Source organism: Halteromyces radiatus, assembly GCF_025201355.1.
Source record: "Halteromyces radiatus strain CBS 162.75 chromosome Unknown BX664scaffold_2, whole genome shotgun sequence".
Classification (NCBI taxonomy): domain Eukaryota; kingdom Fungi; phylum Mucoromycota; class Mucoromycetes; order Mucorales; family Cunninghamellaceae; genus Halteromyces; species Halteromyces radiatus.
In genome coordinates, this window is record NW_026251688.1 from 3,999,265 (window position 1) to 4,025,112 (window position 25,848).

At 32.1% G+C, this 25,848-nt stretch overlaps 12 protein-coding genes across 12 annotated transcripts; 5 read left to right on the forward strand and 7 right to left on the reverse strand.

Annotated features, from left to right (window-relative positions):
• The first annotated feature begins 435 nt into the window (after window positions 1-435).
• Window positions 436-2,098, forward strand: BX664DRAFT_326924 (uncharacterized protein). Its single transcript, XM_051544321.1, has one exon. It carries the CDS (start codon window positions 550-552, stop codon window positions 2,044-2,046), a length of 1,497 nt encoding a protein of 498 aa, XP_051403883.1. The 5' UTR covers window positions 436-549; the 3' UTR covers window positions 2,047-2,098.
• A 108-nt stretch (window positions 2,099-2,206) lies between these two features.
• BX664DRAFT_383902 (uncharacterized protein) lies at window positions 2,207-3,798 on the reverse strand. The gene is made up of 2 exons (XM_051549144.1): window positions 3,196-3,798; window positions 2,207-3,126 (listed from the first exon to the last, which is right to left on the reverse strand). The coding sequence occupies exons 1-2, from the start codon at window positions 3,614-3,616 to the stop codon at window positions 2,456-2,458; spliced, it is 1,092 nt and encodes a 363-aa protein (XP_051403884.1). The 5' UTR covers window positions 3,617-3,798; the 3' UTR covers window positions 2,207-2,455.
• A 128-nt stretch (window positions 3,799-3,926) lies between these two features.
• BX664DRAFT_326926 (uncharacterized protein) lies at window positions 3,927-5,354 on the reverse strand (the record flags this gene model as incomplete). Its single annotated transcript, XM_051544322.1, has 6 exons — window positions 5,173-5,354; window positions 5,018-5,057; window positions 4,892-4,949; window positions 4,444-4,779; window positions 4,082-4,376; window positions 3,927-3,999 (listed from the first exon to the last, which is right to left on the reverse strand). Coding segments are annotated over exons 1-6 (866 nt in total), but the record flags the coding sequence as incomplete, so codon positions are not given.
• A 4-nt stretch (window positions 5,355-5,358) lies between these two features.
• On the reverse strand, window positions 5,359-6,494 carry BX664DRAFT_326928 (uncharacterized protein). Its single transcript, XM_051544323.1, has one exon. The coding sequence runs from the start codon at window positions 6,277-6,279 to the stop codon at window positions 5,437-5,439; it is 843 nt and encodes a 280-aa protein (XP_051403886.1). The 5' UTR covers window positions 6,280-6,494; the 3' UTR covers window positions 5,359-5,436.
• Window positions 6,495-8,151: 1,657 nt separating this feature from the next.
• BX664DRAFT_371134 (homeobox KN domain-containing protein) lies at window positions 8,152-9,245 on the forward strand (the record flags this gene model as incomplete). Its single annotated transcript, XM_051548650.1, has 4 exons — window positions 8,152-8,175; window positions 8,266-8,476; window positions 8,867-9,124; window positions 9,207-9,245. The coding sequence occupies 4 exons, from the start codon at window positions 8,152-8,154 to the stop codon at window positions 9,236-9,238; spliced, it is 525 nt and encodes a 174-aa protein (XP_051403887.1). The 3' UTR covers window positions 9,239-9,245.
• Window positions 9,246-10,049: 804 nt separating this feature from the next.
• BX664DRAFT_326929 (WW domain binding protein 11-domain-containing protein) lies at window positions 10,050-11,890 on the reverse strand. The gene is made up of 7 exons (XM_051544324.1): window positions 11,838-11,890; window positions 11,716-11,747; window positions 11,564-11,657; window positions 11,386-11,471; window positions 11,295-11,317; window positions 10,526-11,208; window positions 10,050-10,438 (listed from the first exon to the last, which is right to left on the reverse strand). The coding sequence occupies exons 1-7, from the start codon at window positions 11,878-11,880 to the stop codon at window positions 10,134-10,136; spliced, it is 1,266 nt and encodes a 421-aa protein (XP_051403888.1). The 5' UTR covers window positions 11,881-11,890; the 3' UTR covers window positions 10,050-10,133.
• Window positions 11,891-12,600: 710 nt separating this feature from the next.
• BX664DRAFT_326930 (peroxisomal biogenesis factor 11) lies at window positions 12,601-13,826 on the reverse strand. Its single transcript, XM_051544325.1, has 4 exons — window positions 13,371-13,826; window positions 13,081-13,298; window positions 12,830-12,940; window positions 12,601-12,764 (listed from the first exon to the last, which is right to left on the reverse strand). Exons 1-4 carry the CDS (start codon window positions 13,698-13,700, stop codon window positions 12,710-12,712), a joined length of 714 nt encoding a protein of 237 aa, XP_051403889.1. The 5' UTR covers window positions 13,701-13,826; the 3' UTR covers window positions 12,601-12,709.
• Window positions 13,827-14,636: 810 nt separating this feature from the next.
• Window positions 14,637-15,995, reverse strand: BX664DRAFT_347617 (uncharacterized protein; the record flags this gene model as incomplete). The annotated part of the gene is made up of 1 exon (XM_051547551.1): window positions 14,637-15,995. The coding sequence occupies one exon, from the start codon at window positions 15,993-15,995 to the stop codon at window positions 14,637-14,639; it is 1,359 nt and encodes a 452-aa protein (XP_051403890.1).
• A 578-nt stretch (window positions 15,996-16,573) lies between these two features.
• On the forward strand, window positions 16,574-18,471 carry BX664DRAFT_276504 (delta-9 desaturase). The gene is made up of 4 exons (XM_051541330.1): window positions 16,574-16,893; window positions 16,968-17,100; window positions 17,190-17,421; window positions 17,535-18,471. Exons 1-4 carry the CDS (start codon window positions 16,632-16,634, stop codon window positions 18,240-18,242), a joined length of 1,335 nt encoding a protein of 444 aa, XP_051403891.1. The 5' UTR covers window positions 16,574-16,631; the 3' UTR covers window positions 18,243-18,471.
• Window positions 18,472-18,912: 441 nt separating this feature from the next.
• Window positions 18,913-20,274, forward strand: BX664DRAFT_326936 (RlpA-like double-psi beta-barrel-protein domain-containing protein-containing protein). The gene is made up of 5 exons (XM_051544326.1): window positions 18,913-19,425; window positions 19,509-19,573; window positions 19,690-19,800; window positions 19,901-19,919; window positions 20,035-20,274. The coding sequence occupies exons 1-5, from the start codon at window positions 18,996-18,998 to the stop codon at window positions 20,118-20,120; spliced, it is 711 nt and encodes a 236-aa protein (XP_051403892.1). The 5' UTR covers window positions 18,913-18,995; the 3' UTR covers window positions 20,121-20,274.
• A 520-nt stretch (window positions 20,275-20,794) lies between these two features.
• Window positions 20,795-22,025, forward strand: BX664DRAFT_383909 (uncharacterized protein). Its single transcript, XM_051549145.1, has 4 exons — window positions 20,795-20,894; window positions 20,970-21,263; window positions 21,357-21,431; window positions 21,497-22,025. Exons 1-4 carry the CDS (start codon window positions 20,817-20,819, stop codon window positions 21,905-21,907), a joined length of 858 nt encoding a protein of 285 aa, XP_051403893.1. The 5' UTR covers window positions 20,795-20,816; the 3' UTR covers window positions 21,908-22,025.
• Window positions 22,026-22,269: 244 nt separating this feature from the next.
• BX664DRAFT_347621 (uncharacterized protein) lies at window positions 22,270-24,269 on the reverse strand (the record flags this gene model as incomplete). Its single annotated transcript, XM_051547552.1, has 4 exons — window positions 22,270-22,805; window positions 22,875-22,997; window positions 23,120-23,938; window positions 23,999-24,269. The coding sequence occupies 4 exons, from the start codon at window positions 24,267-24,269 to the stop codon at window positions 22,270-22,272; spliced, it is 1,749 nt and encodes a 582-aa protein (XP_051403894.1).
• Between the last annotated feature and the right edge of the window lie 1,579 nt (window positions 24,270-25,848).

Below are 25,848 nucleotides of genomic sequence, written 5' to 3' on the forward strand. Positions count from 1 at the left end.
TTTTTAATTTATTTCTATATACTAATCATCATCATCATCATCATCATAAAAATGTTGTTTTTTTTTTTCTTAATTGTAATATAATCTTTTTTTGTTTGTTTATTAAAAAAAAAAAAAAAAAAAGATGGGACCTAATTTGTGTAGATCGGTGAGTCAAATCATTATATGTGGATCAACAAAATGACAAATCCATTGATCTTTCATCCCAATTGGTCCCTATGAAAGCTTTGACGCCATCGGGTATTGAATCCATACTTTCCCCTCACTAACTCAAGGAAAAATGTCTATCCAATCAAAAGAATGTTTGGAAAAAATCAATCAACAAAAAAAAAAGTTTTTTTTTTTTTTTTTTCGCATTAGGTAAAAGCAAGCGGAAAGTCAAAAAAATCTTCCTCTTTTTTTTTTTTTTTTTTTTTTCTTTCAATGCCTTCTTCTCCTCCTCTTCCTTTGGAATTAATTCATTATATTCTTTCCTTTTTACAACATGATGAACTTCATCATCTTCTCTTAGAACCACCCAATCATGATTGGCTTTTTGCAACAGCAGCTATGGTTTATCACGATTTGATATTCACTGATATCAAAAGACTAGAAGCCTGCAACAATCTATTTAATCAAACGCGACGTCAACGACAACATAACCTCAACCAAAGTTTTTACTCTAGAATCAATTATGCTTCATTCGTACATTCTTTGGATTTATCCATGTTACAAAGAAAGGATGTGTTACGGAATACACTTTTATTGGACTTTACCATCGATTGTCAACAATTACGTTCACTCAATCTGTACAACTGCTTTACAATCAATAATGATGCTATGATCAATATCTTGTTACAATGTTCACAATTGGAAAAACTCTCTCTGGCTGGTGCTACTGGAATAGATGCTTCTTGTTTTTTGCATCATCGAGTACTTCGCTATGGTTGCAAGCGCCTACGACACCTGAATCTCAACATGAATCCCTTGTTCTTCCAATCTTCGAGACGATACAGCACGATATCAAAATTACCCATTCTGGAAACGTTGAAATTAGGTCATGTTCACTGGAATGATACACGCAAAACCTCATTATTCGTCCCCATGATGATTCTATGTGCCAATGCTCACACGGTGCGGTTAGATTCAATGAGCTCGCCATTGATTCAAATATGCTTACAATCTTGTCGGATGATTCAACATATGACACTTTTACGATGCGACTTGGATGAAGAATTATGGATACAAATACAACAACAACAACAACAACAACGGTTGATCACCTTTGTCTTGGACTCTTGTATAGTGACTGATGGTATATCAAAGAAACAAAAAACGGATACGAGTTTTCAAGGGTTGATGGATTTGGATTTAACAAGATTAGATTGGATAGGCTTCAAAAGAATGATGATACCTCGTTTGGTGATGAATCATGTGGTGTCACATATTTCTGGATATGACTTGACTCGATTTGATTGCCCGGATTCTATGACGGATGATGCATTGAAAACATTGATACATCGATGTCCTTCTCTAACTCATCTTTCTGTTGGCCTAGTGCATCCTACTGGCAATGATGATGATGATGGTCACACACAACGCGGTTGGACAAGGATAAAGTTTACAACATTGATACAGGCTTTGGATACTTGGAAAACGACAATGACATGGTTTGAATTACATGGAGGTCGACGGGGGACACGACATTGGACGGATGCATGGAAACGACAACAACAAGCTTTTATTGACTATCTTTGCACTGGTCAGAAAAATAAACAATTGGAGGTGCTTTTGTTGGATGGTTTAACTGAACCCTTCACGACGACTGATATTGTTCATTTAGCTCATCAGTATCCAGCCATCCAATATGTAGCTTTCAAGTTACAACAAACTCATAGCAAGGATTTGGAACAAGCCATACAACAATGGAATGGGCTCGAAGGATTTCTTTGTGTGAATCATGACAATCTGGTGCAATGGCCTAATGATTCTTGGCGGGAATGGAAATGGATGGATGTTAAACAACAATCTTTTTTACGTTGGAAGGATATAGAGGCTACTGGTTAGTTACTTAGTTCATTTAGATTGAATAAAAAAAAAATACACATTGTCTTTTTTTTTTTTTTTTTTTTGTTGTTGAAACTTTATCATCATGAATTATAAAGAATAGTATGACAAGTGAGTAACCATATTTGGCACATTTCATGGAGATACATCGGATAAAATTCGCGGCATTTCAAAATGCATATTTTCTTTTTTTATTGGTAAAAAAAAATTTTTGTATAAGTGTCTACACCAAACTAGGAATTCAAAAGGGGGTTGGGGGAAAAAAAAAGTAGGAGTTGAATATAAAAGAAAAATCATAATAGTAAAGAAAGAAGAGAAGGGGGTATGAAAAACAATAGAATCAATCTTTTGTGGCAAAGTATGCAAAAACTAAACTAAACGAGGAGGTACAAACAAAAGTAATGAGGTTTCAAACGGCAATAGCATCACGGTCACTCCAAGTAGATCGATAGTCATCATCATCATCTTCATCTTCTTGTTCTTCATCATCTTGATCATCATCATCATCATCATCAATGTTGTCGTCGTTACCATCGCTATGGTAGTCATTATTATCGTCATTATTCATATCATCCGGTAAGTAGAGTTGATCATAATGTCTTTTGCCCGTGGACCAAGAAGTCACCTGAGTAGTAGTTGATGTTGTTGTTGTTTTTAGCCTTGATCTTTGATTAGTGGTGGATGATATAGGATAGTGACAAAACCGTAAGGGACTGGTTGGCATAGGGAATTGATCCAAAATATCCTTCCAAGATTTCACACGGATCACATTTTTGGGTAAAGTGGAAGTACAATTAGCGGAACGTTGGTAAAGTTGTTTGGATGTGGAAGTCAAAGTGGGTCGGCCATATCTTGGTCGTTTATTAGGTACAATATGGTTGTAGGTGTATTTACCATGATGATCATACAGTAAGAGCGTCATATCCAGCATGCTGCAATCCAAACAATGTTCCAGGGTGTCATCAATAAGATAATCTGCACCAATTTCTTGACACATGATAGCAATAGGTTTAGGTACATAATCTAATTGATCTGCTACGGAAAGTCCTTGATTACAATAATATATTCCATCGAAAAGACCTAAGATAAATAAATAAAGGTCAGAATCAATTTTTTTTTTTTTTTTTTTTTTTTTTTTTAGTGACGTACCTGGATAATAACGATCAATAAATCGTTGAGTAGTTGCTTGAGTAAATTGAGGACGATAAGTTACAATCACCAATACCCATTTTCGTTTCTTGAGAGCTTGTAATACTTCCAAAGCACCCCATTGTTGTTGTTGTTGTTGTTGAGTATTGTCATCGCTACCAGAACTATCGTCGTCATTATCCTTCAATGGTACCATATCATGGAACGCAGTTGAGTCATAGAATTCACGTAGTTTGGCACAACCTTCTTCTTTTGTCCCACCAAACACCCGAGTCATATCTCTCGTACAGTTGTAGTACACATCCGTCATGGTCATATCAGTATTGTAAGTATCATTATGCCAGGCCAAAAAGGTATCCAAGGTTCGCACGAGAATTTGATCAAGTTCCACTGCAATGATCTTTTTATTCGGTCTTTTCATTGGGAAAATAGTAGGAATGTGAATATGTTAGATAGTTGACAAAGAAAAGGGAAATAAAGATAAAACTTTTGAAAGAGAAAAATTAAAAATAAAAATGGGAAGAAAAAGAGGGAGAGAACAGAAAACGGGTGAAAGACAAAAAAAAAAAAGTTTTTTTTTAAATACCGCGTAATCAATCTTTTTGAAATGAATTGGGATTTCCTTCAATGGTGTAATCCTGCACACTGGTTGAACCAATTGAAAAAAAAATAATAATACCAAAATAGAATAGTAACAAAAAAAAAAAGGAATCTATTTATTTCAATAAAACAAAAAAAAAAAAAAAAGGATGATATATTCTAATCAATGAGATTTGATTTCATGTAGTTTGCCCGTAATTCATCCTATATAGAAATAAAAAAAAAATGAGTTTGATTGGTTAACAACATAATAAAACCCTATTTTTTTTCTTTTGTTTTGTTTTACCGGAGACAGATCCTCATGTTGGTAAACTAGAATGGATTGAGTTGCTGCTCTTTTCAATGTCAAATTATCACGGGACCTTGGTTGCACAGGAGAAGATAAAGTTGATATCCTTAAATCATGTTTTGGAAGTGTTGATTTTATTGTTGCTTCTGCTGTTGATGTTGATGTAATAGGTTGTGATGTATTAGATGATATTGTTGAAGGAGTTGTTTTCACTTTAGAATGATGATTCATTGATGTTGCATCATCTGTTGAAGAAGGATAATTGTGCCAAGAAGAGTAACCATCATAAGTACTATCATAAAATAACATAATAAGAACATCAATATGATCAAGATAAGATAATAAAAAAAAAAAGTTACCTATTATAATGAGGATATGCCAAATTGTCATTAAAATTGTAAGATTGTGGTGGAAAGTAAGATTGATTAACGTAGTAGTAGGGATCATCTCCAGAATAATGTACCGATGAATCTATTGTTGTTGGTATCATTGCTGATTCGGCTTGGAATTGTGCAACCTGCGATCGAAGTTGTTCTTCACTAAGCTCACCATAAGCATAGTCTTTTGGTTTTTTTGATTCAGGGGTTCCAAGAACCTGTTTTTCATGAGCATACAAGTCGTCTTCCGGAATTCCGTCCATGCCGATGATTTCTAGATGAATTTGGTTTGTTCTATGTGGTAAAGCATTCGCGACACTATAACACGAAAGATAATTAGAAATAATATATAAGAGTAATATGAGTAATTATTACAATTCTATATATATATATATATATATATATATATATTTTACATTCACCTTTTTACCTTATTATATTCATATCATGTTGTGACATGGCATGTACAATCAATTTACGAATTGAATCTATCCACAATATATAAGATCTATAATATCAGTTATTGTTATTACATATATTTGTTCTTGTCACTTACACCATGTACGTCGACATTGAGAGCACTTGAAATGTTTGGCCTAAGAATATCAAATGAAAAGTATAAAAAAAAATGTGAATGACTTGTAAAAAAAAAAAAAAAAAAAAAAAAAAAAGAAACGAATGTCTTTGTTTGTTAGATTGTCCTTAACTTACCTTTTGATGTTCGATCAACACAGAAAGACTTTCAAAATCACGTTCACAATACCAACACCATGGCCTGAGTTCCTTGGTTCTTTTCCTTTTTCCCATACCAGAATCTATAAGAGATAAGTAAATTGAATGTATTTGTAAATAAAGAAAGTAAAAAGAGAAAACAAGTTTCTTGCAAAAAACACATTCCAAAAAAAAAAAAAAAAAGATTCAAACACCGGTGACATAAAGTTTTTTTTTTTTATTTTTGACAAACCATTCACTAAACTAAAACCATTTCTTGAAGGGCATCACTTTTTTCTTTTCTTTCAACATACTTCTATTGTCATGTTGGGGTTCAAAAAACAAATGAGAAGAATTGATGGTGGAGACTAAAACCAAAGTATTGGATCGTAAAAGACTAGGAAGTTTGGACCAGGTACGTTTAACAATGGCAGCATCACGACCACTTTGACACCAGACGTGTAAGATTTGACGATCAAAAGAGCAGTTGACAACGGTGGAAGAGGATACATTGATTCCTTTGAGTTTCTTTGTGAGTAGAGACAGAGCATCGGTTTTATTGAATGGACGACGATAAGCCATGGCACGCGTGACAGATACTCCTAACGTAATAATTTTACCATCAGAAACGACTTGACAGGCATAATCAGTGATAGGGGATCCTCGACGGCAATAAACTAGTTCCATTTCAGTCAGTAATACAGTGGCACCTATAAGACGATAGAGTAATTCGGCAGATAAGGTTTCTGACCAAATACTAGATCCACCAGCATTCGGCGTGTTCAATATACGAAGAGCTCCAGGGTATAATTGTAGATTAGAAAAAGATATAGGAGTTGAAGATGGTAAAGTAGATATCAAAGAAGAACGGGTAGTGGTAGAAAATACATTGAGGTTGGTGGTAATGAACACATGAGACTGATGAGATAAAATATCGGTAAAAGAATATAAAACTAATTTCGATAAATGAATGGAGAAGTCTTTATAACAAAGTTGGATATGATGAAGGGTGGACTGATGGTTGGTGACAAGTTGGGAGAAGGAGGAAGAAGAGGCAACTCCATCGTCGTCGCCTATCTTGCTTAAAATCAAGTCCTGGGCGGACATTGTAAATGATGGTCCAATAAAATTCCATGATATGAGAGTGGTAGTAGGCAAAAGTCATTAAAGTACAAATCAGAGTGAAACAGTCGATTATAAAAGACATCATCATAGATATATAATGAAAGATGATATTAAAAGTAGATAGATGATAATGTTGTATACCTGTATATATTTCAAATTACCGCAGCAACGACATCATCATGATGAGTAAAAAAAAAAAAAAAGAAGTACGACTGTGCGCATTGAGAAAGAAAATAATAATAATAATACTGCGGAAAAAGAATCTAGCCTTTCATTGTGGCTACTAATCAAACTATAATATATAGATGACACACGTGATGATGGCGAATGATTGATATCTTTTGTTCTCCCCCATGCAAAAATAGAATGATAAACAAAAACAAAGATGATCGTTTTGATAACTTTCAATATGAAAAAATGATTTACATTTAACAATCTATTTTTTTATTATTTGATGTATGTCCTTATGGTAAAAAAAAAAAAAAAAAAAAAAAAAAAAAAGAAACCTCCTCCTCAATTTTGAATTCACTCGGGAAAAGTTTGTAAAAAGAAAGAAAGGGGGTGGATGATCATAAAAGTAGGAGAAGGATTCTACGCGGGGGAACCCATTACCAAATTAAGAACAAATAACGAAAATCATTTTTTTGGAACTGATGATCATAATCAAAAAAAAAAGCCTCATCATCATTGAAATAAAAAAAAATTTACCACGTTTTTCTCCAAAAAAGAATTTTCAGTAAATAGTAACACAATATCCTAATCAAGCCTAGAAGAACAGAAGATCAAAAAAGAATCATCTATCAAACTCATTCAATCATCGCCTCCCACTAAAATAGTTTCATACTAGATCTAAAATAAACAGAATGTTGTGTTGTCATACACAAACACCTTTCTGTCCAAAAAGAATATATATATATATATATGTATAGCTATTGTTTTTTTTTTATTTTGTATGTAGACAATTTATTGATAGGCGTTTTTTTTTTTTTTACTCTTTTTTTTTTTTTTTGATCTGGTATTAAAAATAAGTTACATTGTTAATAATAAAAACATGATGAATCAAGAATGAATGAAAGTAATGATGATAGGTAATAGATGATGATGATGTTATCAGTTTGGGAAATAAAGTGTGGGGAATCTTTTTTTTTAAAAATGAAGTCATTCATTTTGATCACGAAAAGAATTGTATTTCCAACTTTGTTTAGGGCACACAACAACAACAATAATAATACTAAAGGATATACTTTTTTTGGGGGTGATCGGAATATAAATGTTCGAAATTGAAATTATGCAGATTGGTCTACCGATTCAGGACCTCAACGTGAATCAAATATAATGACAGGACATAACCCCTAGTTGATAAAACACGTTCATAGACATAGTATAAAAGAAATTATATATATATATATATATATTTAATATATTATCATTTATAATATCATTGATTATAATAATAATAAAGACAAGAACAAAAATGAGAACATAACATAAAATAGATAGATAGATATATATTTAGATATATAATGATATATATATATAAAAAAAAAACGTGTAACATTTCGATTTTCTTTTTTTTTTTTTTTTTTTTTTTGTTGTTCATCCTTGTCAATCTCAAATTGGATATGCACGAACCTCTTCTTTTTTTTTTTTTTCTTTTTCGAAACATATATCAAATAAGAATAGTACCAAAAAAGAAACAAGTCAAGTTCCTATAAATTGGATAGATTCGGTAATTCAATTTCCCATCTCTTTTCTTTCTTCTTCTCATCACTTTTCTTTTTTTCTTTTCTTTTCTTTTCTTTTTTTTATATTTACTGTATCAAACCTTTTTTTTTCAAAAGAAATATTTTATTGATGGATACTTTTACTGAACATCAGGTAAAAAAAAGGAATGACTTTTTTTTTATATTATCTATATTCAAAAAATAATAAAATGATCTTTTTTTATTATTATTATTATTTTAATAGATTCGATTATTTCGACCTATCATATTATTTCACGATCATCCTTTCTCCTTTTCTCCTTCATCTCCACAAGATCAACGCCATTCATATTATTCATCCAACAACAATCTATGTAACGATCAGTTCCTTCCTTACTCTTCAAAAATAAATAATGGAATGGATCACCATTTGGAAACACACAAACAAAGGATCAATGATATGTTAAAGGTCAATAGTAAGATTTGGTCAGAACTTCTCTCAAGTACTCAACAATGGAATAACAAATCATTACCGCCTATACATTTACCTCCTTCTTCATCAATGGATTCACTTTATACTGATCAGCCTATTATATCTCCTACTACATCTACCTCTTCTTCCTCTACCTCCACTATATCTACAAATTGTTCTTCAGCATCCTCCTCCTCTTCTTCGTCTTCTTCTTCATCTCATCATCATCATCATCATGTACAAAAATCATCATCCTCATCTCCTCCTCCTCCTTCTTCCTCCTTATACAAGAAAAAAGTCTCATTCCATCCTATTACAAATGATCATATCGATAACGAAAATGAACTTCATCATTATCAACTTCATATGGATACTCTTTGCTTGGATCATTTAGACAAACGACGAAGAGGAAATCTCCCAAAGCCTGTCACTGCCATCCTCAAAAAATGGCTATTGGAACATTGTAGAAATCCTTATCCTACCGAAGAAGAGAAGCTTCAACTCAAAAGTGAAACCCATTTGACTTTGAATCAAATCAGTAATTGGTTCATCAATGCTCGTCGTCGTACTCTTCCTGTCATCTTGGCCAAATTGAATCATCATTATCCTGGTATCAAAGCAAGAAGACGAAGAAGAAGAAGACAAAGACAAGGTAAAAACATCCCTTTCTTTTTTTTTTTTTTTTTTTTTTTTTTTTACTAACTTGAATTCTTTTTTTTTTTAAATATATGTAGATAAAAACATCTCTGACCTGACGGAAGCATGAAAAAAAGGAGGGAAACCCTTATTGAATGAATGATTGAATGAATGGATGGATGGATGGCTTCATTTCGGAACATCACCTATCCTTTTATTTTTTTTCTTCTTCTTCTTCTTTCTCTTCTTCTCCTTCTTCATCCTTCTTATCCTTGTTAGTCCTATTATTCTTCTATTCACCTTATCTTTATATATATATATATCTTACGTCTCCAATGGTATCATTACTCTTTTCTGGTCCTGTCCCTCTATCTCTATCCCCTTGTCCGGTGTCAATATATTAATATATATATATCCAGTTTACCTTCTCCCTACTTTTTTTTTTTCTATTATATATATATTATCCTTGTACTTTCCTTCACACACACACACTCTCTCTCTATTTTATATATACATATTGTTTTCACCCCTTCCATCATCTCCTTGTCTACTGTTTATATATGAAATGTATATATCCTTTTTCTTCTTCATGTTATGATCCATTTTTTATCTTGACACCGAAGATTATTTCTTTTTTGAACTATACATACCTTCTCCCTTTTTATTGTGTAGAAATAAATAGTTGTTTATTCTTTTTGAAATTGTCGATTGGATAAAAAAAAAAAATTCCCCTTGATCGTACAGTCCTATAGTATATTATCCAATGTGATGTTTGATGATCATGTATAAACGATGTGCTGTTTCTTCTTCTTCTTCTTAATCCCTTGTCCCTCTTTTTCTTTTCCCGAATCCCGTAACAAATACATATATTAATTTTTCTTTTTTTTTGTGTCCCTTTCCATGATGTCTTATATAACGCCCCTGGTCATTGTCTCCTATAATTCAATTTTGTCAAAGTATACCGCACTTTATTTTCCATAAATAAAGTACAAAAACTATAAACAATCCTAACTTTTCTAAACTAGTCATTCCACATCAGGTGCCAAGTTGATATTGTTTGGTCGAGCTCCTTTAGGTAAAGATTCCGTTTTCTTTGCTTGTGCTTGTTTGCGTCGTAATGCTGCTGGTACAAATGCTACCAATTCCTTTTGTAGATCACGTAGTTGAGGTTCAGCCGAGATGGTTGCTGTAGTTGATGTTGCTGTAGTACTACTTGGTACAGATGGTGTTGTTGGTGGACCAGATACAGGTCGATGTACAATTTGATGAGGTCCTTGATATGGTCGATAAGGTGGACGATGTTGCATAGGACGATGTGTAGGATATCCATCTAAATCAAAAGAAAAAAAAAAAGAAGGGAGTTAATATCTAGATCCAAAAAAAAATCTTTCTTTCTTTTTCTTTTTTTTAAGCTTACAGGATGGTCTTGGTGGTGGTGGAGGAGGAGGTCTTTGTGTGAAAGGTATTGGTGGACGCATTGTACCATATTGTAAATGAGGTGGTGGAGGTGGACGTTGCATTTCTGTATATCGAAGAGGAGGAGGAGGACCAGGTGGAGGTGGGGGCGGCCGTATGGGTCTTACAGTTCCAAAAGATGTAAGTGTAGGGGGTTTCATTGTTGATAAAAGTTGATCTTGGAATGGTTTTGGTGGAGGTGGACCTGGTGGTAATGGAATATCAATATCATCATCAGAATCCATCATTGTTGTTTCTTTATCGTCATTTTTTGTTTCTGTAGTTGGTCGTGGTCCTTCTGGCATTGGTATATCATCATCTTCCTCGTCGGTACTGTCCTTGGTTTCAGCTAGTTGATTAGGAATATCTTTCTCTAACAATACTTCCTTGTTATCTTCTTGGTTTTCATCCATTTCCACCTCAATGCCTTCAATATTAGTGTCAGATTCATCCATGCTTGAATCAGAATCTTCATCACTTGAAGAACCAGAACTCTCTTCACCTTGTTCATCGCCAGCTTCTTTGGTTTCCTTGCTTGATTCTTTTCTTTTCACAGGGACAAATTTGCCAGATTTGGGATCAAATACAAGTTTCCTTGAATCATGAGTTTGTTGTTGTTGTCGTGCTGCTAGTGCTTCTTGTGCTCTAATGATGTACAATGTAAAAAACAAAAAAAAATATAAATCCTTTGTTTTTCTAACGAAATGTGTTGTTTTTTTTTTTTTACTTACTTGGATAAAGGTTTGTTAACTTCCTATAAATGAATAAATATATAAAACAAAGATGAGTATGTTATTCATAATGTATTCTTCTTTGATCTACCTTTTTTGCTTTTTCAATCTGAGTCAGTTCATCTCGTAATTGAGCCAATCGAGTTTGTCCGTTCTTATCAATAGTACCAGCACGTTCTAAAAATAAGTATTTGTTCCAATTATTAAATAATCTGACAATGTCATTTCACAAAAAAAAAAAAAAAAAAAGAAAGAGAGTATTCATTTACCTAATCCTTCCAGACGTGAAATATCAACTCGTAGTTTTTGAGTGTCCTTTTTCGCTAGTCCAGCTTCCCGTTGACTTTTTCGAATTTCTTTATTCTAAATTTGAAAAAAGATGGTTAGTTAGTTATTCTTTTCATCAATGAGCAAAACCTACCTTCTTCAATTCTCGTTTCCGCTGCGCTTTACCTATATAAATAAAAATAAAAGTTAAAGAATGATGAGATTGACTAGTACTTTAATATAAAGTGAAATTGTAGTATTATTTTTCTGAATTACGTAAGGCATCGGCTGGATTAATACTTCGTTTAGACTTTCCCATGATAATGTAGACAAGTGGAGGAAAAATGAAAGAAAGAAATGAGAAGGAAAAAGCCACCTTAAATGCTCTCCACTTGCTGAGTTTCAACAAGCATAACTATTTGACTTGATTGTATCTTTCATGCAAAGCAAACATTGTCTTTTCATTTCTCGCTTAAAAACAACCATGAACGTACCAAATTTGAATTGAACATAGATGAATTCATTCTCTTTCAATTTCGTTTACTAAAAATTTAACTTACGTTATAGAGTAAATGAAATATCAATGTCGTTATCCCTTTCTATCTCGCTCAAAAGTCATCATCATCGCACCAAATTTGGACTCAAACATAGATGAAACTATTCTCTTTTATTTGACTTAATAAAAATATGTACTTTACTTTCCAATTTGTAGCGTACATAAAAAAAAAAAAGAATAAAATAAAAAACATTTGAAAACAGTTATACCCAAGGTTATGGTTTTCAGTAAAGTGATGTAGGGGGGAATATAGGTATGAGTGAAAATCAAATAAACATTTTATTTTTAATCAACAAATTGAATCATTTCAAATCCATTGATGTTACTATATAAAAACAGCATAAGAGAACATATGTGATAATGTATCTTGCACATGCATCCGCCACTTGCTTTCTATTCGTACCTAACAACCATGAAGAATCAGTACAAAACCCATATTAAATATATATATATATATATATAACTAGATAAAACGAGACAACATTAAAAGACAACGTATGTTTATTCATTGGGTAATAACAAAAAGTAAGAAAAAAAAAAAAGAAAAAAGATAGGAAGGGAATGAGGAATAAAAGAAAAAAAAGAATCTAAACTAAGGGTTGGATTTTTGCCATTGAGTATTCATACACATCAAAGAAGTGATGATTCTAAAATAAACAAATAAATAAGTATAAGTACGCTTATCTACATATGTATTAAAAATTTAACTTACCCAGCAATACCAACTATACCATCATCCAGAGGAAGCCAACCTAAGGCAGAAGAAGGAATGGTGAAATCAAGAGCATCTTGTACAAGTTGATAAGTGATACTATGACGTTCCCTAAGATAATAATAATAATAAAAAAAAAAAGAGATAATGAGTAATGAATACCATTATCTCCTTAATATGAAATCATCTTCCCGCCTCCTTTTTTTTTTTATTATTCTTTCTGTCCAAATAATCAAAATCACTCTACTTACTTTTCCAATGCCATTTCACGTTTCTTGAGTTCAGTATCATCCTTTTCATTATCATGATAAGTACGTTCCTTTACTAACATTTGATATCGTACACCTAAAAGTTTGAGTTTGTAGATACCAGAAAGGAGTGAGGCAGTGATACCCAAAAGCCAACATTTTTGTCCAAAGTCAGTGATTTGTTTGATATTTTTGGGTTGATAAAATTGAATGGCATTGGTCTATGAAAGATGGATGAATAAAGAAATAAAATGAATGAATTATATATATATATTATATATTATATTTATTACCAAAACAAATACTTCAGCAGAATAATAAAGCCCCATTCCCAGTTGTTTCAAAACACCAGTAGCACGTAACACTTCGTCTTTTGTATCCAAAGCCTTAATACCAGTTTGAGCAAATTCAATGGGTTTCAATAAACGGAAGAATTTTCTAGCATTGCCTACGTGTTGTTTTAAATCATTCCATCTTTGAACAGTGACTTTTGGTGCACCTTGACGAGTAAGATAAAAGGCATAAAACCGTGCAAAATATTGAATCAAACGACAAGTACGTTCACGTCCATATGTTGTATGTAAAAACCTATTCACAGCATCTACTTGTTGATGAGTCACCATGATAAATATATATCAATCACAATATAATAAAAAGAAATATTTTAATGGAAAGAGTAGAACGGAACAAAAAAAAAAAAAAAATGGTCAGTGAGAAAAAAAAAAGATGGTGAATAGTGAACGAAAAAAAAAGAGAGGGAGGCAGGTCAAGTGATGATTGGTGGAATTCAATTTCCGTCTCTTACTGGAGGGAACATGCTAAGAAAAGGTACAGAAAACAGATTTCTCAATATTAAAAATGATCTATCCATCTTATCAATCATTACATATCATTCATTCTTTATCATCATCCTATAGCATCATGTATTTCTATTTTTGTTATCATGTGTCAAGTTAACTAAACACGCCAAAGATATTATAAAATAAAAAAGTTGAATTATTCTATTTTCATTTTCATATGAAAGAATTAAAAAAAAAGAAAAGAACCGGTATTTGGAAAAGGGAGGGGATATTTTCCGATTTAAAGTAAAAATCATAAAAATCATAGAAGTAAAACTTTTTCTTTTTGCATATTCAACAACAACTTTTGGGGAAATTGCAAAAATAGGAGAAAGATGATTATGGTTTTTTTTGAACGAAAAAAGTAAAGAAAACGATTAAAAAATGACTTTACCAAATCTGGCCATTATGCTGACACTTTTTCGAGCGATCATATTTAATCCAATTTAGGAAGGTCACCCTGAGTGGACTTTTTTTTTTTTTTTTTTTTTTTCACCAACAAACAATAGTAAGGTTTTGGAAAATTGCATAACACAAAAAAAACTGACTGAGTTTTATTATGGAAACGTTGCCATGATGATGATGATTATGATTTTTTTTTTATTGTTCAAAATATAATAATAATAAAAAAAAAAAGACTAAACTAAGACTAAACTAAAGTTTCTTGTTTGTTAATAATGTTTGTTTTCTTTTTTTTTTTTAAAAAAAAAGAGAAGAAATTTAAGTAAATCTTGATTTCCAACGATCCAATTGTTGTTTCAATTTGTCAATTTCCGCTTGAATCTGGGATGAAGTTTGCACCCTGGCGTTTTGCATATATTGCTTCAATGAGTCCAAAGCTTGATCTATATTCCTGTGAGCTGCTGATTGTTGATTGGAAAGCATGGAGATGATTGATTTTTTCATATGATCAATTTGTGCTTCAGAGTAACCCAAACGACGATAAGCTTCCAAATGTTTACTTTGCCAATATCTGTCAAAGTCTCTTTTCAAGTCGTGTTCCTTTTTAATAGCTGATTCTTTAGCATCCTTCCAATCACCTGCTGTTTTATCCTTGATTTGTTGTTGATGATGTTGTAATGTCTTGACAGAATCATGGAATCGAGCCAAGATGTAATAGAACCAGTCTTCCATGGATGATTTAGTAGATGAAGCCATGTCACAACATTGTTGATAGATATCATCAGCCCATGCTTTTGATTGTCCAACTTTGGAACCGACATAGTCAGAAGCAAACACCTTATAAGCATTGATTTCTCGTTCCAATGTATCCTTGATCTGTTCAGCTTGTAGTTCAGTTAACTTGGCCTTCTTTTCCAAACGATGATAAAGACGTTCATACCAATGTTTACTTGCAATTTTGTTGATGTTAGCATCCGTGATGGCTTGCCGAATTTGATCCATGACCGCTTCTACTTGATTCTCTGACAATACTTTGAGATCACGTAAACTATCTTGCACATGATCTAACCACTGATCAATAGAGGCTTTGGCATCATCGGCAGCAGATTTCATAGAGGATGATGGTGATGATGAAAAGATACGTTGATACCAAGTAGTAGGACGATAATAAGATTCAGCAAATTGAGTAGATACATCATTCTTCATTGTTTTCCAAAAGCTTTCAGAGATAGATTTTTTATTTGCTAAACGATGATGTACTTTATCTATCGCTTGATCCACCTTGTCACGAGACAGTTGACCTTGTAATTCCAATTGACGTAAGCGATGTTGGACATCAGCCAATACACCATCAATATCATGTTGAGTCATTTCATGTTGTTGTTCCAAATTAATCTTTATACCATTGATAAAGTGATCCACCTTGGTACCAAAGTAATGAGCATTGTTTCTTGCCAACTTTTCATATTCTTGCACTTTTTTCGTCAATTTGGATTCATCATCCTGCTTGTCATACCCAATGTTGTACTTGTGTAAAAAGGCATTGACCTTGTCTTTTGTCCAATCAGCTGCTTCTTGTGGTGATGAAAATTGATCTGTTAATACTGGTGTTATCCATAATGCTAGTAAAATAATAAGTATTGTTGAGAATAATAATATCAATTTGTTTAATTTCATGATGAATAATAAAAAAAAATGAAAAAGAAAAAGATCGAAAAGAAAAGAAAAAAAAAGATTTTTCATGCTTGAATAACTTTTTACAATGTTTTTTCAAAATCAGACGTGATGGGTTTGAGGTGAAATATACTAAGTTGAATGATTTCATTTTTTTTTTTTTATTGAAACCTATTAGCCAAGATTTACATATGAAAAAAGGAATAAATTGTTTAACAAGTAAAATGATGATAATAGTAAATAAACAAAGAATGGACGATCCCTGATTCTATAAAAAGTATTTCATCTTCACATTCATTTTTATTATTCTTGACACCGGGAATCAGGATGATAGAATTTAAATTTTGATTGGTGGATCATGCCCCAATACCCCCACTACCCAACAATATTTTTTATTCCGGAAGTGGTTCAGCTGTTTCCTAATTGGTTGATAAAGTACAATTTGATAGCACTCCTCAGTAAAAAAAAAAAAAATTAGGGATTGCCTTTTTTAATATCCGCTTTTTATTTTATATAAAGGCACCTTTTTATATTTTTCTTTCGCTTTTCTTTACCTAATCTTTATCTTTTTTTTTTTTTTTATTCCATTCATCCTTTTTCATTTTATTCCTTTTCATCAAAAAAAAAAAATCAACCATCATGTCAACAGAAACGATGGTATACGCTTATACAAAATCTGAGGATAGAAAGCCTCCATTGCCTAAAACAAAAATGCCTTCACTTTTCGATGAACCCGTCACTATGAAGAACTGGTATAAGTTTGTTAATTGGCCTCAATCCATTTTATTAGTTGGTACTCCTTTGATTGGTCTTTATGGCTTACTTACAACTGAATTACAAACAAAGACATTGATTTGGTCAATCATTTATTATTATTTCACTGGTCTTGGTATTACTGCAGGTAATGTTTGATTTCATCCACTTTTATTCATTATATTGATGATATTCATATTTTTATTTTATTTTTTTTATTAGGTTATCATCGTTTTTATGCTCATCGTGCCTACAGTGCTTCTGCTCCCCTTAAACTTCTTCTTACTATTGCTGGTACTGGTGCTGTAGAAGGATCAGTTTATTGGTGGTCAAGAGGTCATCGTGCTCATCACAGGTACAAAAAAAAAAAAAAAGGATGACCTGAATTTATTCCAAAAAAAAAAGTGACAGCCGCTAACTTTTTTTTTTTTGATTATTATTTAGATGGACTGATACTGACAAGGACCCTTATAGTGCTCATCGTGGTTTCTTTTTCTCTCATTTCGGCTGGATGTTAGTTTCTCGTCCCAAGAATCGTATTGGATATGCTGACGTAGCTGATTTGAAGGCTGATCCTTTAGTAAAACTTCAACATGCTTATTATCCTTGGTTGGCTTTATTCTTTGGTTTTATTTTCCCCACTTTGGTAGCTGGATTTGGTTGGGGTGATTACAGAGTAAGTTCCGATCAAACAAAAGCAATCAGAAATCATCGACCTCTTGAATCGTCAAATCATTTATCATCGGTTAATCAATATTCTAAAAAAAACTTTTTTTTTCTCTCTTTTAGGGTGGTTACTTCTATGCTGCTGTACTTCGACTTTGTTTTGTACATCATGCTACTTTCTGTGTCAACAGTTTGGCTCATTATATTGGAGAAACATCATTCGATGATCATCATACACCCCGTGATCATTGGATTACAGCACTTGTGACTATGGGTGAAGGTTATCACAATTTCCATCATGAATTCCCTCAAGATTATCGTAATGCTATCGTTTGGAATCAATATGACCCAACAAAATGGCTTATTGCTCTCTGTTCTATGGTTGGTTTGGCCTATGATCTCAAGACATTCCCCGCTAATGAAGTCAACAAAGGTATCATTCAAATGAAGGAAAAGAAATTATTGGCAGAAAAGCGACAATTGAAGTTTGGTACTGCTATTCAAGATTTACCTGTTTATACCTGGGAAGAATACCAATCTTTGGTTCTTAATGATAACAAGAAATGGATTTTAATTGAAGGGATTTTATACGATGTGGAAGATTTTATGCATGAACATCCTGGTGGCGTCAAGTACATTTCAACTGCTATCGGTAAGGATATGACCACAGCATTCAATGGTGGTATCTACAATCATTCCAATGGTGCTCGTAATCTTTTGACTACTTTCCGTTGTGGTGTTCTTAAGAATGGTATGCAAGTCATGACTGAAGGTGAAGCTACTGCTGCTGCTTATGATGATTCTTTGGAATTCAAGAACAAAAATCAATAGTTTAGTTTCTTTTAAATATATATATACATCATCCTCCATCATTATCATCGTCATCTTTTATTTTTCTTTATCATTATCATCTATATATTATTCGTTCCCTTCTTCATTCCATTATCCTTAAAAACGATAATCTTTTATATTTATTATTTCTTATGCATTAGCCCTTTTTTTTTTATTTTGTACAAATACCACCTATCTCATTCAAATAAAGGAATTTTTTTTTACATTCATAAAAAAAAAATTATTATTATACTCAGTTCTTTTATTTGTGATAAGACACAATATATTTTCTTTTATGCAACTTGGATTCTTATCTGAAACTTCACAAACTAATCATACTTTTTTTTTCCTTTAGATAAGTCGCATTCATTTATTGATTACTGTTATTGATAATAGATAATAATAATAATGATGTCTATATTTACCAATTATCATCATCATCTCTCCACGCTCGTTATTGGAATGAACAAGGTGAATACACAGTAACAATAGAAAAAAAGATAGTCGTACTAATGTCGGTTATTGAACTTTTGTGTTGCCTAAAAATGGGGAAGAAGATCCAAATACTGTACTCTTTTTTTCCCCCTCCTTTTTTTTTTTTTTTTTTTGTTCTTTTAAACTTTTCACGTTTTACCCTTCCCGTTCTTTCACTATTAACCACTTTTTTTTTTTTTTTTTTTGCTTCTCTCCTTTATCTTTATCTCACTTATACATTCTTCCTTTTTCTTTTATATTATCTTTTTTTTTTACGTTATGTCCATTGGTCATCCTACATACCCTGACGATACACACCAATCATCAATATCACCACCGTCTATGACATCTATTTCGTCTCCTTCTATAACCAACAACAACTCACCTACACCTCATACTAGTCGTATCACTCCACCCATGACCACTGCTACTCCTCGTTGGATGGAAGAACAATCACCTAATACCATCTGGACTCGGTTCATTGAAAAGTATCGTTTTGGAAAAGCCATATTGGTAGCTGGTGGTATGACTGGTGTGTTTGTGGTTATGTTTATTGTTTTAGGAACTTTGGGTGTATTTCACAATGCTGAATATCGTGGATTGGCTGGTATTCCTTCGGTTGGTACTTCGAAATATGATGGTGATAGTTGGGGAACAGCAACTGAAGGTCATTTCGCTATGGGTGGCAAAGGTGATGGTACCTATTATGGTAAGGAAAAAAAAATATCCATAAATGAAGATAAACAATATTTATTCTTCAAGTACTTTTTCTTTTTTGTATGATATATCTAGATCCTGGAGTTGGGATTACTTCTTGTGGAGGATCTTTTACTGCTCAAGATATGATTGTCGCATTGGTAAGTTACATTTTTGATATAGTATTGACAAAAATAGTATCATCATGAACTCATTTTTTATTTTCTTTTTTTCTTTTTTTTTTTTTATTTCTTTTTTTTTTTTTTTTTCTGAATAGAATCATATCGATTTTGGTAGATATGCTGATCCAAATACAAGTCCTGCTTGTGGTGCTTGTATTGAAGTTACTGGTCCTTTGGGTACAACAAAAGCAACTATTCAAGATACGGTAAACAAAAAAAAAATGCACTGTCATTCTCATCTTGATTAATATATTCTCTCTTTCTCTCTCTCCCTATTTTTCTTTCTTTTATTGATCATCAAACAAGTGTCCTGGCTGTGGTCGAGGTAAGAAAAAAAAATGATCACGTTTCATCCTTTTTGTCATAGATAGGTTATATTTTTGGAATTGTTCCTCACTTTTTTTTTTTTTTCGTTTCGTCAAAATGATATGTTTTAATAGGCTCCCTAGATCTTTCACCAGCTGTCTTTGGAAAAGTGGGTAACTTTGTTGATGGAAGGATCCCTGTCTCTTGGTCATCATGTTAGTTAAATTCTATTATCCAACGCTTATTTGTATTAAGTATTTACATCTTTCTTCATTCTTATATACATATATCATACATTATTATCTTGTCTACATGCATACTTTTATTTTTTTACTATTTACTTTTTTTAATAAATATATCTATTATATACTGGCAGTGTTAGCAAAAATGAGATCAAAAACTATCTTTTTTTTTTTTTTATAAATGTGAACCTTTAAACGAACATGATGAAGTGCTAAATTAATTCACAATGGTACGAGGACCTCAAGAGCCAGGTTTGACCTGATGCTAGGACCTGGATGGGCGTGATATCGCTAGCAGAATGTAGTTGTCAAGGAAAATAAAATTGGAAGTCAGTAGGACATGACATCAAGTAACCAGTGAGCAGAAACAAAATTGTAGAAGAAGGGAAACTTTTTAATTTAAGAGAGATGTTTCTTTTTTTTTGACATTTTTATTGATGTTGATGTCATGTATATGCATATATGTTGAAAAACACCCTTTTTATAGGATGATGTTGTTTATTATTGTCTTGCCGGTAATGCATTTTAGGACCACGGAATCAAAACAGTTACCTTATATGGACATAGTCTACCATCTTCATTTTCACTTTTGTATCTTTTTTATTTTTATTTATTCTTTCTTTCTTTCTTTCTTTTATTTTTTTTTTTTTAAAAAAAAAACATTAAGCTTTATAATGATGACTATGGATAACTCGAAAGAGTCGATCACAACAATATTGGATCAAATGAGAGAAGCTCTTGTGCAGAAAGAAGTAAGATTATTCTCAAGATGATCACGATTGATCTATATGAATATTAATGGAAACATTCTTTTTTATTATTATTAGATAGAAAATCGTGATTTAAAGAAAAGGATGTTTGAATGGAAAAAGAAAGCATTGGAAAATGAATCGTTATATCAAACAACTATCCAACAGCATCAATTTCAGGAACAACAATTAATAGCTCATCACAAGGCTCAAATGGATGCTCTTACTGCTGCTCATGTCGAAAAAATGAACGATGCATCTCGTATCATCTTGTCATTACAAGCAAAACAAAATGATTTTAATGATGATAGTGATGATGGTCATCCTCTTTCTCAATCTTCCGCTTGCCATCATACTGTCATCGAAGCTGAGGTCAGCCAAATAAAAAGAAAAAAAAAAGTAAAAGAAAAAAAGAAATATTGACAAGGTCCTTTTATAAATATATATATATATATATATATATAGAGTATGCACAAAGAATCAGCTTCCAAAGTCATTCATCATCAAAAAAAGGCATCGGCCTTGATCCTTAATATCAATGTAAGTCAAACAATTATATCTCTATCAACATTTCATTTTGATGATATGTTTTCTTCTTATTGTAGGAGGTCATGACGGCGATAGAAACAAACATCAGTGATTATATTGAATCATCCAACAGTTCGTCCCCTGATAATGGTTCGGATGACGATGATGATCCAATAGATATACATAGAATGAATGATGATAATTGTTTTACACCTTGTTATTCATCTTTATCCTCTTCCTCCTCATCTTTGCATGATGATACACCACCAACGCCAATCTTCTCATCTCCACGACTGCGGCAACAGCAACAACAACAACAACAACAACAACAACCATCTCCTCATCATCAACATTCTTTTCCTCAGTTACGGTCAAAACCCACCATGGAACATTTATCCAAAGTTATCCCAAACTTTTTTTCAAAGCCATCCATCAAATCCGATCAATGGAAAATTGTCAACAGACGTTCTTTTATTAGATCTACTTGATCAGTCTTTATCAATAGACTAGTCCATCATAACAAAATATATAATATTATTTCATTCGAATACCCTTATTCCATATTTTCAATCACATCATAATAAAGGCTCTTGGTTTTTTTTTTTTAATTTTTATTTGCTTCACAAAAAAAAAAAAAAAAAATACGGATGACTTATATATAGATAGAAGAATAAACTGAGAAATAGATAAAGTACAATAATAATAAAAAGTAAGGGATAGAGAGGATGAGGGAATAGGGAGGAATATGATATGTTTTGATGCAAGTTTGAATATATATATATATATATAAAGAGGGAATGATAGATACAATATGATATAAGATAAAATAAAAAAAAAGAGAGAGAGGGAACTAATCTACCAATATAGTAAGTTTTCCACGTTGAATAGCTAAAATAAATGCTTCTTCCATATCGAGTTCTGTTTCCAAAGGTAAACATATACCATTGCTATGATGTATATCATCCTTATATTTCATTTTGCCCAAAGTACCACCCAATCGATCCTTGACACGTAGTTGTAATTCTTGTAAAGTGCAGTCGGCTGGCATCTTGATTGCAAATATATCATCCTTGTGTACAATCTTGATTTTCACTTTTCCTACGCCACCATTGTAATAAGCCTCCTTGCCGTCTTTATCGTATAATGATTTTGTTGTTTGTTCAATGGTATTGTTATTGATAAGGTTGGATATTTCTGTTGTTGGTTGATGAGGTCGAGTATTAGTGCTTTTAGCCACTCTGCTACCTTTTTTTGGTGCGTAGTCTGTTTCCACATCTCCTTTCTTTAATCCAAATAGTTGATCTTGTACAAGTTCGCTTTTCGATAAATAGGATGGTAATGTAAGTAATTTTTTGCAATAATAGTCCAAATCTTCCCGTCGTTGCTCTATATAAATGTAGATTAAAAAAAAAAAAGAATGTTCATCTTATTCCATTTTGCCTAGTAATGACTTACCTGTGATTTGGTCATCTACTGTTTCCAAAGGCCCAGGCATGTATGGTAATATCCTTTCTTGTCCTTCTTTTCCAGCTTCTATTGGATAATCTTGCAGCAATCTTGCATGGAAATGATAAAAATCTATATGTAAAAGTATGCATGAAAAGCAAAAAAAAAAAAAAAAAAAAAAAAGAGTCAATCGTCAAATACTTTATATATATGTATAAATAATGTAATTTTATGATCGTCATACTAAACTTTACCATTATATGTACGATACAGAATTCGATGGTTTCCTTTGTGGACTGTAGCATACAAAACAAACCAATACTGATCATCTTCCAAGATAAAGGAATTCACCGTAATGTCCGTGACCATACTTTCAGAATATGTCGAAGCATCTATATTGGAATCTGTTGTGCTGGTTATTGTTGTTAAGGATGGAGGTGCTGATGATTTGTATGATATCGTTTTTTGAGATCGTTGTTGATGTTTTTGATGATTCATACTGTGATTTGATAATAATGATGATTGATCATAGGAATATCTTTGTGGTATTGTTGAAGATTGTCCTTGTTTATGTTCTTTTTCAATATGTCGTTGTGATGAAGGGTAATGATGATGATGATCTGAAAGACTGCTTGAAACCGAAGAGGAAGAGGGAAGTATATGTTGTTGTTGTTGTTTACCATTACCTGTTAGAAGAATACTTGATGCTTCGTAATTTTGTATTTGTTTTTTCCATTTATCCAATTGAGGAATAGAGATTGAAGACCTTGGTGATATAGATGTTGTTGAGGATGAGGAAGATGATGGTAATGATCGATGTTGATTTTTTGGTAAGATAATTGGGTGATCAGTGATAACATCGTGAAGTTGTACAAAGGATACTGGGATTAAGCCTGGACCACCAAGACGACCAATAGGTTTTGCTACATACCATTCACTGTTGGATTGAGCAATAATAATAATAGCTTCATTTGCTTTACAGCCCAATTCGTCAGATCGTTCAGCTATAAAGTCATAGAGTACAATACCATAATAATGTTGTTGTTGAGTTGAAGAACGTCTATTGGTAATATCTATATATAAAAGTTTATTTTATTAATAACAAATAATAAATTTCTTTTTTAAATTTTTACTTGGATTATTTTGTTGTTGTTGTTGATAATAATATTCTTTTGGCATATTGGGTTGAATGATACTCATTGTTCGAGTAGTTTTATCGACAACTTCAAAATAAGATACAGGTACTAAACCACTAAGATTAGTGAGAGGATTATTGACAGCAAACCAGTGATGATCATTTTCTCTTCCTATGACGTGAAAAAAATCACCTTTTTCAAAAGAGAGTTCGTGTGGTTGTTGTGCAGTATAAGATGCATTGGCTTTGATAATCTTTTTAGGTAACATAGAATAGTCAATAGGAGTTGTATGTTTGATATAAGATTGTCTATTTGAAGAAGAAGAAGAAGAAGAAGAAGAAAGTGTAGTTTTATTTCTATCTTTCAACGTAAACATGATATATATAGATTCGTTTGAAAGAGAAATATATATAAAAAAAAAGGGGAAATGAAAGAAACAATTGGCGGAGAAATAAAAAAAATCAACCTCATTTTCTAGGTTTCTCTTTTTTGTTGTTCCTTTTTTTTAAATAACTTTATGGTGTGCAACAATTGTTCATGCAAAAAAGAAAGGCGGTCATTCAATTAGATGGAAAATCAAAAAAAATAAAAAAAAAAAAATCACTACCTTGAAATGAAAAAACACTATATGGAAATAATCAAGTAAGTAAAAAAAAGAAGAAAAAAAAAAAGATATGCTTGGTGCAATAGGTCTGGCTCGGAATGATGGTTAGACCACATGACCCTCTTATTTTATTTTTACAACAAAAAAAAAAAAAAAAGAGATGCAGTGGAGTTTTTATTTTTGTTGTTTTTCTTCCCTACTTTTTTTTTTTTTTTTTTTTTTCTTCTTCTTCTCTAAATCACTCACTTACTTTTTTTTTTTTCTCATTTAACATCATTTAAGTTACTTCATCGTCTCAATTGAAATATTCCTTACTCGTCATTATCAAACCATAAAGAAAGAATTACCCACTTTATATACTTTCTTATCAAAGTTAAAGTAACTTTCAATTGAACAAGGTATCACATTTGTATCACTTGACTGTCCTTTTTTTTTTTTTGTAATTGGTTTTCCTTGATTTCGATATATCTTTGATACTGACCTTTTTATTATTATTTTTTATTTCTTTATTTATATATAGTCACCAAGAAAGTTAGATATATATATTCGAACATATGACTCAAATGATTACATCGGCTATAAATCAAAATAGTTATCATTCAGACAAAGGTATAAAAGATAAAAAGGAAAAAGCCCCGTGCCTCTACGCAGCAATTTTTGTAACGATACTCATTTTGTAACCACTTTTTTTTTTCTTTTTTGTTTTGACAGATGCCAAAATGACACAGCTGAATTCACAACAAGTTCGGGAAATGATGCATGATCATCACAACAATCCGTATCACTTTACATCTTATCGTCATCAATCTCAGCAACAAAATGATCAACTATCGGGAACAATATCATCTCTACGACCTCCTTCTCCTATATCTCCACTCTCATTCCCCACTGCTGCGGTTCGACCTCACTCTACTCCATCTAGTTATCCTTACAGCACAACTACTGAATCAACTACAAGTGATAATGTACCTTGTTCTAGTAACTCTATTGATTATGGTTCTTTATATGAAGCTATGACCGATTGTCCTACCTCTCATTCACATCCTCACCTTGTTGATGCTCAAGACTCTTTCGATACCATGTTATCTTATTTACGAAAAAATGACGAACTTGTTCAACATATGGATGCTATCGAACAACTTGAAAATATTTCCTTTTTACGAGTCATGTATTTAGGTGTTACTTCTGCTGAAGAAAAGCGACTTTTTTTGAAGAAATTATCAGATGGATTATCAGAAACCTT